Raw genomic sequence first — 14,260 nt, forward strand, 5'->3', positions numbered from 1 at the left:
AAAAATACTAATACTAAGCGTATTTAACAGACCATCTACTGCGCGTGCGTGGAGCTGTAAAACTGTCAGCTCGCTTTAAATGTCTCCCCTTGCGCGCGACCGAGCTGTTGCGAGAGGCGATCGGATCGGGGCCGCGCGCAGGAAAGCGGATGACCACCAAGGAGCTGTCACGTCACGGATCCGCAGTGAGATGCTGAGGTGACAAGCAGAAGAGGGAACGGCACGACCTTTCTCCCCGTCCCTCCACACACACACTCACACAGTCCGATCACGCCAACACCGCCTCCCGTCTCCCTCTATCCCTATGGACGGTCCGCGCGTCATGGCATTCCTCTTGATGTCGTACGCGCCGCTTCGAAACCTTGAGGATATTTTGTAACCACACCCGGCTCTTCTTTGGATCAAGGATTGCCGAGGTAAGGTTCCCCCTTTTTTTCTTCTCCGCCTCTCGCGGTTATGCCTGTTGTTTCCACCACTGCAAGCGGCCGCTGCAGCATGTGGGGTTTATCCTGCACGGCGTCAGGTTAAGACCATAAGCTTAAAAGTTTTTTTTTTTTTTATCTTAATGTATTTCGGATACACCGACACAACGGTAGTTTACAAACAGAAATCTTAAAAGTGTGGAGGACATTTGTATTCATCCCCCTGTCCTCATATCTTGTCAAACAGCGCTTTACATCCATTGCAATGGGAAAAGTTTACACATCTAGAAACTGAAATTCTGCGCGCATCGTTCTTCTAAAGCCTTTTGTAAACAGCAGTTTTGACATTGCGTGATGGTGTAATTGTCATGCAGTGTTAGCTTACAGCTAGCTACGGTTTTGTATGTAGACCAGAAAGTTACAATTTGGTCTCATCTAACTGGAGCGTTATATTCCAAGGCCGTGTCTTCAAGGCTTGGGGCAAACTGCAACCTGATGATTTATGGGTTGCATATTGTTACTATTCACATCCTTTGTTATGATGGATGGAAGAGATGGTCAGAACTTCCTCTCTTTCTACTCTTTGGTCCTGCTCTGCATCCATAAAACCTCCTTTTCAACTTCTATCAAGTATTATTGAGCTTTTGAGATGGTATCCAGCTGTTCCCAGTTGCAAAAATAACACTTTGGCCACTGAAATCATAATACTCTATTTTTTTTCCTTTTTCACATACCGTCTGAATACAAATCATCATCTTGCTATAAAATCATCAGATTGCCTTTTCTGAACATAATCCCATTTCTGTCCCAGTGTTGTTCTGTTTGCTTTTGCCATTTCTGAGGTGTCTGCCTCCCTCTATAACCCAAGTAACGAAGATAGGAGGCGGCGGTTTTGGGGAGATCTACGAGGCGCAGGACCTGCTGACGCGGGGCAGCGTGGCGCTGAAGGTGGAATCGCCCCAGCAGCCCAAACAGGTGCTAAAGATGGAGGTGGCCGTCCTGAAGAAGCTCCAGGGTGAGTGGAAATGGGCTCGGTGGATTCATTTACAAGAACCGATCGATCCACGCCGATGCAGTGACCCATTGATTTGATTCAACATGCATGTACTTTTTGTCATTGGGTGAATGTTGTAGGGAAGAAGAAAACCGTTTTTACATAAATCTTGTTGAAAACACAGGAACTGGCATGTTGAGTGGCAAACCCATGTGTGGATCAGTTCTGGGGACAGATTATCTAAAACTCAGTTTGGGTGACACTTCATTTTTGCTGCAGTGTCCTGATTGTCAATTTCTTCTTACAATTCATCAGAAAATTTTTGCATAGGCTTAATCCGTTTCTTTTCTTCTTTTTTTTAACTCTAAACTCTACTCTCTTGCTTTTTAACCAGCATGTTGTGTTTCTTTTGTCCATCTGAGATGAAAATCGATAAGCTGGGATCATGTTTGCTGTCTAATGGCCTCGACCTGCAGCCCTGTGATTCTGCTGCTTCCTAAGGGAGCCTGCATGTAACTTGAGATGAACTCAACTCTAATCCCCCAACGCTGCTGATCCGTGCAACTGTCGAGAGTAAACATTGACCAACAGTATCATTCCAAGGCTCCTTGGTCATCCTGCTCTCATCACGAGAAACACACTACTACGTGGTGATGGAGCTTCAGGTCAGTCTTGGTGGAGGGATACGCCACAGAGTCAGCCATGGAGCAATGTCACACGCCTTCACTCCAAATATAAAAACAACAGTTTCTTTCTTTTATTTGTTTTTACAACGTGGAAAAATGTGACGTCTACGGGCCTGAGAACTGCCGGTATTAGCTGCCCGTGTCGTAAATGGAAAATACGAGGGACTTTTCTTCACAGTAAAATCTGAACCATCTGGTTCCTGACACGCGTACTGGCAGGGATGTGGAGATACTGTGGCAAACCAGAGTTAAGTTCCTGCCAAATCGTTGGTACACGCATAAATCCTTGAAGTGTGACACATTAAAATCAGTCTGATCAAAAGTTTCCAGTACAATTAAAACCATGCTGGGAAATACACCACCACAAGAAAGGCACGTTTTGTATCTTTTAGATGAGTTTGTCCAATAAGGAGACAAAGGTGAACCTCGTTCAGAGATTAGTAAAAATGAGGTAAAATGTTCTCAGTGGGTAATATTTTCCTTTTGTAATAACTTCCACTCACAAGAGTGTTGGAAACGGGACTTACTTGGCACTCAAGTCAGAAAAAGATTGTCAACATGGTGATGGCAGCATCATGCTGTGGGGAGGCTTTTCTCCAGTAAAGGTAGGAAAGATCAAGGGGGTGATTTTGAATGAAATCACCCCAAGATTAGACATTTGTTACAGCTGCACCATAAATCAAACGTTACTGTGTGCAAATTAGCAAACCGTAAGAACACTTGTCTGATATATTTCGTAAGATGTTATATTTAAAGTGCCCTGCATTGTAGTAATTATTTTTTGACTGAATAAGATTTTCGATCCCCACATTATTCCTGCCTGAGATTCTAGAGCTTATACAGGAAAGTGGGGACATTTTAATGAAGGGGGGGAAAGTCTGGAAATTGTGGATCGATATAGTCATCGCAATATCGAGGAAAAGTATCATTCAGAATTAGTATCGCACTTAAATGTTTCCCTGATATTGTGCAGCCCTACAAATTCTCATGAATTTTTACAGCTGGCAAGCTGTAAGGAAGACAAGCAAGGAGGAGGAACACAGCGAAGAGAAGAGCAGCAGGAAGCAGCCAAGGAAGGAAAAAGAAAACAAAGAGGACGAAGTAAGGGCACAAGGAGAAAGAAGGAAAGGACAGACAAATGGAAGAAAGGAGATAACATTTAGAAAATGGAATCCTGAATAAAATCTGGAAATGTTAATATTTGTTAATATTCCTTCCTCAAAAGAAGCATAATAACCGTGAAAAACATCAAATAGGCTGGAAAAGACTTCAAATTAAGGCAGAGACATTCAGAGCTGCAATAAAATGGTTTTGTCTAAATGACCTAGTCAAAGTCTAGCACTAAAGTCAGATCTGAAAATCTGGAGTAAGACTTGAAAATTGCTTTTCGTCCAGTCTGACCGACTATGAGCTTCGGAGGAAGGAGGGAAGTCAGGCTTTCAGGGTGAGGAGAGACAGCAAAATGTATCTGTGAGTCAGGCTCAGGGTGCAACAGTGCAATTTACTGTCAAGAGGAAGAGTTGCTCTTGCCGCTGTCGCGAAACAGAGGGGCGGGGCCCGTCCAGGCCCAGTAGACCAGGGCCACGCCGAGCGCCAGGGCCCACGTGCGGACGGGAGACAGGAAGAAGGCCGTGACGCCGTAGGTCTGCAGGAGGAAGTAGCAGGAGTGGGCCTGCCAGGTGAGCAGCAGCAGCATGAAGACGTGCACCGCCACGGTCCGGCCGCGGCGGCCCGGCCGTGCCAGGTGGGTCCACAGGGTGTTGCCGTGGCAACGGTGATGAAGGCTCCAGCAGAGGTAAGAGGTGAGGGGAATGTTGAAGAACAGCAGCTGCCAGAAAGAAAGTGAGATCACTTATTGTGCTCTTTTTTTATTAACCTAAATAAGTCTGGACAGCAGGGATGCAAGTTATTGATTAATGAGTTAATCGAAAGTTAATTGATCTAATTGATCAACTAATGATTAATTGATGAGCTGACATTTTCTCAAAAACCTGAGTTGCTGAATTAGAAAAAAATAAAACATTAAAATATTTTGTATTAAAGACTCACATTTTTAACCTTTGACATATTTCTAAACTATAACAAAACAGGAAGCTCTTAGGTTGCTGAATAAACCATTAACCAACAATTAACGGGAAGTCAGTTAATTGATTACATCCCCAGTCTGGACAAAGATGAATTAAAAAACTCCAGTAGGCTAAGAATATTGCTGATTAAATATTTACATGGATTTCCAAAGGCATGTTGCACACATGAAATAAAAAAAGAAAGGAGTCGTGCATAGAGAGATGCAGAAGCGATCAATAAAATCAATAGTCTTACTTGATTGACTCCAAAAACATATGTGCGACTTCCTTCCAGGAAATGGCCGTCGATGAAAACGCCGAAGGCGAAGCAGGCGCCACTGTGTCCGTCTATCATCTCTCCGATGAACCACGGACCTGACAGGAGGCACATGAACAGTTCATTCTTCCACAGAGTGACAGAATCCATACATCTATCCAGTGTCCAAACCCTGGACAGGTCACCGTTTTTTCCATTTTTACACACACACTACATATATATATATATATATATATATAGCTTCAATTAAAAATGCCCTGAATGTTTTTCTCCTACTTCACTGCTATTCACAACTTTGTGTTGGTTTATCAAATAAAATCCTCCAAAAATACAGTGAAGTTACTTGGTTTTAATTTGACAAAGCAAGAAAAAGGTTCTTTTGCTAAACCTCTGCTACAATGAAATAATTATTGTTTCCAGCTTTAAGTTAAAAAAAAAATCCCTGAACTTGCCTAAGAAAAACAATATTATTGTCTTTATCTTTATTTACAAGTACATGAAGATAATCTCCTGATAGTGAGAATTTATAAATTTGGGTTTTGCTAAGCGATTATGGGAGCTTCATATCTATCCTACAGCTGAGTGTTTTATTTATTTGTATCTTCCTCTGTTTAAATAGATTAGATGTTTCTGGAGGTTAAAACTAACGCCTAGTCTAAACAAGACGGCAAAAAGGGAACTTCAACCATTTTGAAACAACTCCAGTCTCAAAGTGTTAAGATTCTTTGTAGGCTGTTTTTGCAATCCCATATTTTATTTCTAAATTTCTAAAAAAAATGTTATGTTTTTCTTTGTGCAGATGTATCATTACACAAGTATTCCTCTATAAATCCAGCCTCTTATTTCTGATGTGCTTATTTAAATAATTTCTGTGAGTAACCAAGAGCATCTTGACAAATTAGAATCTGATCAAAAATAAAAGATATATTTCAAACCTCGAGTTTAGTTCATTTTGATGATAATGGCTTGCAGTTCGAGAAGATTCAGTACATCAGAAAAGGTAATTATTTTATAAGAGATGCTGGACTGAACATTCTATAAGTATTATTAAAAATAATTATTTAAATATTGTTTTGGATATTTTTTTTATTAATCTGAAACAGTGAATGTAAGACTGAAGAACAGCAGGTTACCTACCTAAAGCTGTGCACAGGTTCAACATCAGCAGAGAGTAGTAGTACAGGTCCATTTTACTGATGAGGTGGAGGGATACACAGCTTTGAGAAAAAATTGCTGCAAAAAAATTTAAAATATAATTAATTAATTAATTAGTAGCTCCTGTATTCTTCGAATTCAAATCTCGGGTTGAACTAGAACGCCATTTTCATCTAAAGCTCCAAAACATGGCATCGCGACTCTGCAGCATCTCACCTCTGCTGGAGGAAACATGGAGGAACCTGAAGGCGATGAGAACGGCGACATTCAGAAACACCATGAATATGAAGAGCGCTCGGCCCAGGATGTAGTGATCCGTAAGCAGGATGAAGGACTGAGCAAAACCGAAGCTGGGACTGAGGGTGTCCTCCAGCGTGAAGTGCTGCTCCCGCACCACTGACCGGCCCGCTGAGTCCTGATGCAAACACAGGCCAGTAGGGAAGCTTTAAAACACAGTTCACAAGCACTCTTGGGACTCGCAAACTAAATTAAATATTTTAGAAATCGCATTAGCACCGACCTCCACTTTAACTGTAATCATGTGCAGGCCAGTGAGGTAGCGAGTCGGGTCCCACAGTAGGACATACAGGGGCCCTCCAGCGGAGCGGCCGGTGCCCAGCGGCTCCCCGTCTATGCTGACGTGGACCGCGGTGATCGGAGCCTTGGAGAAGGCCAGGATCCTTCAGAAGTCACAAAGTCACAGTCAGAGGAAGTGCAATTAATAAAGCATTGCAAAAAGAGGGAGAAGAAAATTAGACACATAAATAGATAAAGGAATAAACAATCAAAGGGAGGGATCCACTGATCTATTAGAAAATGGGATATGATAATAAACTGAAGGAACAAACATGTTTCCATTCTTCTCCAGGCTTTTAAAACAGTCAAATTACATTCCAAATCTTTCCAGACACATTAAAAAAAAATAAAAATAAATAAAAATAACAAATTTACAGGCACCTAATGTGTGTTGATTTCCGTATCCGGCCCAGTGGCTCCACCCCTGGGTGGAGGTACTGCGCATCCTTAGGGTTTGTGATGAGCACTGCAGGCCACTGCTCAAACTGGAGGTCAGAAAAACTCAGCAGGTCATGGTCGAAGGCCAGGACCCTGAACCTGTAGGAAAACATCAGAGAAATTCTCTAAGGAACAAAAACAAAAAACAAACAAACAAAAAAACTAAAAAGTTGTCATTCCGAAACGTTCTGTGGCGTCACACACCTGCGGTTGTCCATCCAGTCTCCCAGCTCCAGCTCCAGAGTGCCGTGCGGATGGCGGCTGTGGAGGACTGGCATCAGGCCGCCGAGTGTGTGCAGGTGGCCACACAGATACACCACAGCAGATCTGAACACAGAAAGCCCAGACCTGAGAACTGGGAATCTACATGAGCAAGCCTGGGCCACAATATTATAGGAGTGTGATGCAAGTTCAGGCTGCAGGCAAAGCCAGGTGGATGAATAGTTGCACCACGACAGGGTAACATAACCCGTCTTCTGTTTTAAACTGGTTTGACCTTCCTACCTCATCATGTCTCTGACCCCAGGAGACGGCGAGACGATGGTGGAGGTGGTGTAGTGGCCAAACCAGATGGACTGATTGCTCTTCAAACTCTCTGCTCCAAACTTGTTCAGCAAGTCCATCTGAGTCTAACAGGCGAATCCAGAAAAACAGGAAAATGTCTCAAAGACGAGAAATAGGAAGAGAACAAAGATAAAAAAGCATAGTAAGAGTAATTTTGCTTCTTTTGCACCTTCTGTTTCTTCCCCTAAAAATAGCCTAATTTGTCCATTTGAAAGGTTTGTTGCATGTTTGACCTATTGGTTTTGACATTTTTGTTTATTATTTATTTTACATTGTCTGTTATAATTGCACTGACTGACCAAATTAAAATTGTTTCTTTTTTTCTGTTTGACCAAGCTTGAGAAGCTATTCATGATTACTATTTAGCTATTCTAAATTACAAATATGCTTAAGAAAGTTGCATGAATAGAAAACCAAACATGTTTTAGGGTTTTATTCCAAAATGTAGATCAGTTCCGACAGACAGGATGAACGTTTTTAAGCAACATCCAACATAAAAAGGTGGATCTTTCAAAATAGGTCATTTCTCAATGACAAAAACCTTGTTAAAGCAGCTCCTGCTCTACAAAGCTGAGTCCATTTCAAATAATACGGTGCACCACTTGATGATGTAATGTTGACGAGGGCCTGGTTACCAACACATGTGCAATTACACCTCTATTACCCGTTTTAATGGGTGACCTAAATTCACAAGAATGAAATTATACAATTTGACTAAAAAGCTCAAAGCATTCATTTGCAATTTTTTTTTCAATCAGAAATTGGGACATGTTAAAAAAAAAAAAAACAGAGCTTACCTGATTGAGGATCCCAAAGAAATTGTATGGCCGTTTAGGTCCAGGAGTCAGGGTGGCGTCCACACAGACGAAGGAGTAGTTACCAAACGGGGTCGTGTGAACATAATGAAAAGAGCCTACTTTCTGATTGGCTGAGTATTTTCTAGGAAAGAGGACAACACAAGAAGAGGCGAAGTGAGCAGCAGAAGGGCGGCACGGTGGTCCTGTTCGGAGCCTGAGCCTCAGAGATAATTTAATGCATTCTAAATAAATAAATTAGCCTCGTCTCACAGATGAAAAATCAGGACATTAAGGATTATTAGGGAGGCAGGAGACAAATCAACATTAAGGGAGGATGCAAGGGAACAATAAAGCATAATAACTGTCAAAAGGCAACGCAGTGAGAGTCTGATCATGTAGATTCGGGTTGCATTTCATAGCATTCGTTTCGTGTCTCACTATGGGAACGCCCTGGGCGCCAATCACTCTCCACCGGCCCTGATTGGCTGGGGATAAGTCTGTCAGTGGCAGGGAGAGGGGGCGTGTCCCACCTACCTGGTGGTAGTTGACAACCTTTTCCGCTTGTCAATGTTCCTCTTAGGCCTTCTAACGAGTCATCATCTGATCCAGGTGCGTTAAACCAGGGAGAGAACAAAAACATGCAGGATGCCGGCCCTCGAGGACCGACTTTGGGCACCCCTGACATAGACCAATATAGAACTGGTTACTTTACTTCTGTAACCCCGGTTTTCCGAGTAGCATGAGTGTGGGGCTGAAACGATTCCTCAATTATTAATATTCCTTGAGAAAAATTGTCCTGCCTCGAAGCTTCGTTAATTTATGTTTTATCATTTAGCACACCGTGTTCCGGCCGGGACATTATTTGCGTTACGCGTAGCTCTCACTTCCGCCTCTGAGTTGTTGACGAAAGCTAAGTGTTAGCACCATAACGTCCAATTTTCAAGTTCGGCCCGTGGGGATTTCATTGATTAATGATAATGCCCGGGTACTCATCGATTTTGGGGGGACCAATAAGCATCCTTAAAATGAGTATGGCAGCCTTTTTTTTCCGGGAGCTGCTGGTTGAAAGTGAACCAGCAGCTTTCAACCACTCCTATTTATAGGAGTATAAATACTCCTACTACTGCAGGAGTATTTATACAGGTTACTTTCGTAACCCCGGTTCTCTGAGTAGCATGAGTGAGTGTCTCACCAAGCCACCCCCCTTGCTCATTGGTAGCGAGGAAGAGGGTGTGAGTTTTTGAATGATCTGTCTGTGCAGGGCCAGTCCTATATACAGGAAGAGTACTAAAACGTGCAGGATGCCGGCCCTCGAGGACCGACTTTGGGCAGCCCTGGTCTACGTGAACTCTAATCGGATTGCAATGCGGCGAGACCGCTCCGAAGACACAACACACACTGATCAGATTTATGCTGCGAATGCTTGAGCTCAACATTGAGCAGGAATTCGGTGGCATATTGATTATTTACTAACCTGTAATAATTGTTGACGCTATCCAAAGACATAATGTTGAAGGCATCTGTAAGCAAAACGAAACGGGAGAGAGTGAGAAGCATCTCAAAACACACATAAGCTAACACAAGGTTTTTTCCAGTTTCACTAACTCAAATGTAAGACTTTTTAAGATCATTATGAATAAAATTCAAGACCTGTATTGGGCAGAAAACAACTGGATTTTTTTTGTTTGCTTGTTTGTTTTTTCAGGGGAACAAAGCTGTGAAATTTCTGGGGTGGCTCTTGGCAGCCGCTTTGACACAAGCTTCTTTGTAGAGAAGAACGTAGCCTTGTATGTGTTGACAACAGAAGCGAGCCAGTGGCTAAGACAAACATCATCCAGCTAACTGTTGATAAACTTACACACACCCAAGATAGACACAAAAAAATCTAGCTAGTTAGCTGCTAATACTTGCTAATGCTGCTAATTCTTGCTAGCAGTAGACTGCAAGTAGCAGTCTACTTTAGCAGCTATACATAGCTGCTAAAGCTAGCTAGGTATAGCTATAGCTAGCCTAGCTATTAGCTAGGTAGTATTAGCAGCTTGTTCCCTCACAGTACGGGGGGTGTGAAGATGTCTGGGCACAACTCAAACTTTTGCCTCAAAGAAAAGTCCCACAAGAAAAAAACCTACATAGAATATACAAGATTAAATAATCTAAGAATAACCTAAGAGCTGTGATTATGCATTTAAAGCTAGCTTATATTTTCTTTATTGAATTCAAGATATTTTAAAGCCTTAATTTTGGATACATTAATTTAAGACACCTTTTAACAAAAAGGTGTCAAACTCAAGGTCAGCAGGCCAAATCCGGCCCACCACACCTATTTTAAGTGGCCCTCTCGACTTTGGAGAACCACATAAATAGAACTTTCAAGATGAGTTGTATGCCTAAATATTATTTCATATTTATTTCATGTCAAATCAAATCATTTTTTGATTCTAATTGTTCCCAAATGCGAAAGCATTTTCATGAATATTTAAATATATGAGGGTCTCGGTGAATGCAGGGAAAGCTATTTTTTTATATTTTAACTGTTTGTTAATGGGTAGTTTCATCAATCAATTCTGCAACAGCCAGATTATTGACACCCTCTTTAGGACGTCAATGATCTTGACGTGGCCCAAAGTGGAAATGAGTTTGACACCCCTGATACAACAGGATGTAATTTAATTGAAAATGAAAGTGACTGTGTGGAACTGTACAAGTAGATTGATGGGGATTTTCTGCTTTCTGAAAAGGCGGTGAAGACGTCCTGAGTCAGAAAAAATCTCCCTTCTGATCCCTGAGAAAAAGATTTTTGTAAACTCTCAAAATAAGGAGCTGTCCCAATAAATCGCCAAGCTTTTGGTAACATTTAACAGCGCTGTGGTTACCAACCATGATTTCCTCGAATATCGATCCACTTGGTGCGCTCCATCACTCGCGACTTCTTCAGGGCGTTATGATAGGCCTGCCATTCCACCTCGTGCTGGAGGGAACCCACCTTGCTCTCTGTTTTGGCATCTGTCAGGTCCCCTGAGTAAAAACAACAACAAACGGTCATCTTTTTTGGACTGCATGAACATGACTGCATGAACATGCTTCCTGGGATTTTACCTGTCGCGAGCACTAGAGCCGGTTTGATCACATCGATGGTGTGGGTACAGAACTTCTCAAAATCCGGAATACGTTTTGGGTCGCGAAACCGACTGATGTGAATGTCCGACACCTTGGATCGGACACAAAAATAGGATGAAAACTAAGAAGTAAAATGGTGCACAGTGCCTTAAAAAAGTATTCACACCCATTGGTGTTTTTGTTTTTCCCTCCAAAATTTTATCACATTACAACCATAATCATCAGAACATGTATGTGTTAAAATGGTCCAGTGAAAATCCAGAACTAAATCCGATTGAAATTTGTATTATCACAGTGAGAAAATGTGAAAAGGTATAAAAGGTGTGAATACTTATGCAAGGCATTTCTGTCAGCTGTAAAGAACAAGGTATCAAAGTTTGAACACAACCTGCTGTGGTGATGAATCACCTTTTTTATCTGGCATAATACTTCGGTGGTCAGTGACCCCTTTCTGTCAATCATTCAAAAAGCCACCAAAGCCGGTTTTTAGCTCCGTAAAGCCAAATCCATGCATCATGTTCAGACTAAAGCATTACGGGGTTTGGTTAGACTTCAACCTGGGGACTGTCACTTGAAAAAAAAAAGGAAAAAGAAAATGATAGCCCACCTGTACAAACCAGAAAATGTTGTTCAACTCGTCGCCGGGAAATGGTGGAGAGCTTCCTTTAGGTCCATCTCCATCACTGGCACTCGGGTGCCGAATGATGCGTTTAGGGTGCCAAGCCGTGTCATAGCTATCCAGCACCCAAGAGGTGATGAACGCCAGAGCCAGTCCGAGGACAACCAGCGCACCGAACAGCTTCAGCATCCTCCTGTAGTGGCGAGAAAAGGGGGGCTAGCTGCCGCCGTCTGTCCCGGACAGGGGAAAAAAAAAGCTAGCTACTGGCGGCGGAAACAGCTGAGGGCACGAATCACACTTACATTGATATTACACACCAGCTAGCTACATGGCTAAAGCTAAGGCTCAGACCGTTTTTGTTGCTGCCATCGCGGCTACGGGAGACGCATTAAGGTGCTTAGTTCATTCACAACTCCGTTCGGCTACCTTCAGAGACAGACGGGAAGTATATCCCGGTCTGTCCCTGAACAGGCGGAGACAGACTGTTCAGGGACAGTCCTCCAGCTAACAGCTGGAGGTTTGTCCAGCTGTCAGCCGCCTACCAGCTTCCTACAGTTTGAACCGGTTAGCGGGGAAACGACACCACCAAGACAACAGAGATTATGGGACAACAGGAACAGGAGGTCCCACTCTGATATTATTTTCAGTATCGCCTCCACCTGCGACCCTCTTCCTATTAATTTGTTGCCTTCGGAAAGAAATAATTACGTAAGATGTAAGCAATTTACGACCGCTTGAGGAAATTTTTGAGAAGTGGAAGTATTTCAATTTGCTTTAGTTTGGATTTGTTGAAGACTAAAACAAGAAAATATATATTGCCAACGATTTTGCCAATGAATTTTAACTTTAAGAACAGTGGCGGCTGGTGGTGACATTTTAAGTGTGGGTATCTTTTTTTAAAATTCCAATAAGAGACGCATCCAATATGAAAAATAAGAACATACCAAAGACCAAGCTTGCATAGAGCCTCTGCAGTTGTCCAAAATAATTCCCCAATACTCCTGGACAAAATCACACCAATAAAATGAAACAACATACGATATGTTTTTATATGACGCCTACCTGCGCTTATTTAAAGAGAAGCTCACTCTGACGACTGTACTGGGACGCAAAAAGTTTAAATAATCCACTTCGCTTAGGCTAATATTGCTCGCCATCGCACCTACTCGGTCTACGCCAAACCACGCCCACACACACTCGAGCTCGAGGCAAGTCCATCCTGATTGGATGAGTCATGTGGTCGCGGCAAACCGAGGGGGCGTGGCTAGACGCCTGCCAATCATTCTGAGCCGTGAAAGACAGTTACGCTGAATGAGGCTGTCAGAATCTTTGGAAAGACCCCAGGTTTGACACAAATTTTGTTGAAAATTTAACAAAATGTGATACATTATTTCTAAAATATATTTATTTTTAAGTAGGTATTTTTAAGTTGTTGATTTTAACAACTTTATTGTAAATGTCAGGGAGGGCTTAGTCCTACTAGCCCACTTATACCAGCCGTCCATATTTCACACTTGTAATATTGTTCCCAGGATATATATATATATATATATATATATATATATATATATATATATATATATATATATATATATATATATATATATATATATATATATATATATTTTTTTTTTTTTTTTTGGAGTAATGGGTAATGACCATTCCTATGCCTATGACTTTTGTTCTAGAGCTTATTTGCACATTTAGGACCAAAACACAGACAACAGTGGAACATGGCATCCCCTTTAAGCATCTAAATTTGCTAAAAGTAAAATCTCCCTTTCTATGTTCACTTCTACAGATCATATTTATCTTAACATTTATTTTAATCGCGTTAACATGATAAGCAGCAAGACTCAAATACTTATTTAAGAGTTTCCCTGTTAGGCATGGGTCACACAGATAAACATTTTCTAAATCTAATACTGACGTTGCAGATGCAGTCTTCAACTCACGGGTTCCCTCTAGTGGTCTTTTAAAACATTGCACTTTTTCCAAATAAAACCGATTGCATCATTTCATCAGATGCACTGGATTTTCTGTTTAGATAATGCGGTTTTTATAATAACAATGATATTAGCAATCGTAAAAATACTAATACTAAGCGTATTTAACAGACCATCTACTGCGCGTGCGTGGAGCTGTAAAACTGTCAGCTCGCTTTAAATGTCTCCCCTTGCGCGCGACCGAGCTGTTGCGAGGGGCGATCGGATCGGGGCCGCGCGCAGGAAAGCGGATGACCACCAAGGAGCTGTCACGTCACGGATCCGCAGCGAGATGCTGAGGTGACAAGCAGAAGAGGGAACGGCACGACCCTTCTCCCCGTCCCTCCACACACACACACACGCACACACAGTATTTCCCCTCACACCGGTTCTGTTTTTTTCTTCCTCCGATCACGCCAACACCGCCTCCCGTCTCCCTCTATCCCCATGGACGGTCCGCGCGTCATGGCATTCCTCTTGATGTCGTACGCGCCGCTTCGAAACCTTGAGGATATTTTGTAACCACACCCGGCTCTTCTTTGGATCAAGGATTGCCGAGGTAAG

At 42.3% G+C, this 14,260-nt stretch overlaps 1 protein-coding gene across 2 annotated transcripts; it reads right to left on the reverse strand.

Moving 5' to 3' along the window:
• Positions 1-1,735: 1,735 nt before the first annotated feature.
• LOC106918777 (transmembrane protein 62-like) lies at positions 1,736-12,913 on the reverse strand. 2 transcript variants are annotated; one of them, XM_088002347.1, is made up of 14 exons: positions 12,774-12,913; positions 11,700-11,904; positions 11,072-11,183; positions 10,853-10,990; positions 9,450-9,495; positions 7,976-8,117; positions 7,119-7,243; positions 6,819-6,941; positions 6,558-6,713; positions 6,121-6,280; positions 5,817-6,015; positions 5,583-5,678; positions 4,425-4,543; positions 1,736-3,930 (listed from the first exon to the last, which is right to left on the reverse strand). In XM_088002347.1, the coding sequence occupies exons 1-14, from the start codon at positions 12,866-12,868 to the stop codon at positions 3,610-3,612; spliced, it is 2,037 nt and encodes a 678-aa protein (XP_087858473.1). In that variant the 5' UTR covers positions 12,869-12,913; the 3' UTR covers positions 1,736-3,609. The 2 variants fall into 2 exon arrangements, with proteins under 2 accessions (XP_087858473.1, XP_087858474.1); XM_088002348.1 differs by lacking the exon at positions 12,774-12,913 and adding an exon at positions 12,014-12,307.
• Between the last annotated feature and the right edge of the window lie 1,347 nt (positions 12,914-14,260).

The sequence above is a fragment of the Poecilia mexicana genome, unplaced genomic scaffold (genome assembly GCF_051168715.1).
Source record: "Poecilia mexicana isolate PSO_F unplaced genomic scaffold, ASM5116871v1 scaffold_22, whole genome shotgun sequence".
Classification (NCBI taxonomy): domain Eukaryota; kingdom Metazoa; phylum Chordata; class Actinopteri; order Cyprinodontiformes; family Poeciliidae; genus Poecilia; species Poecilia mexicana.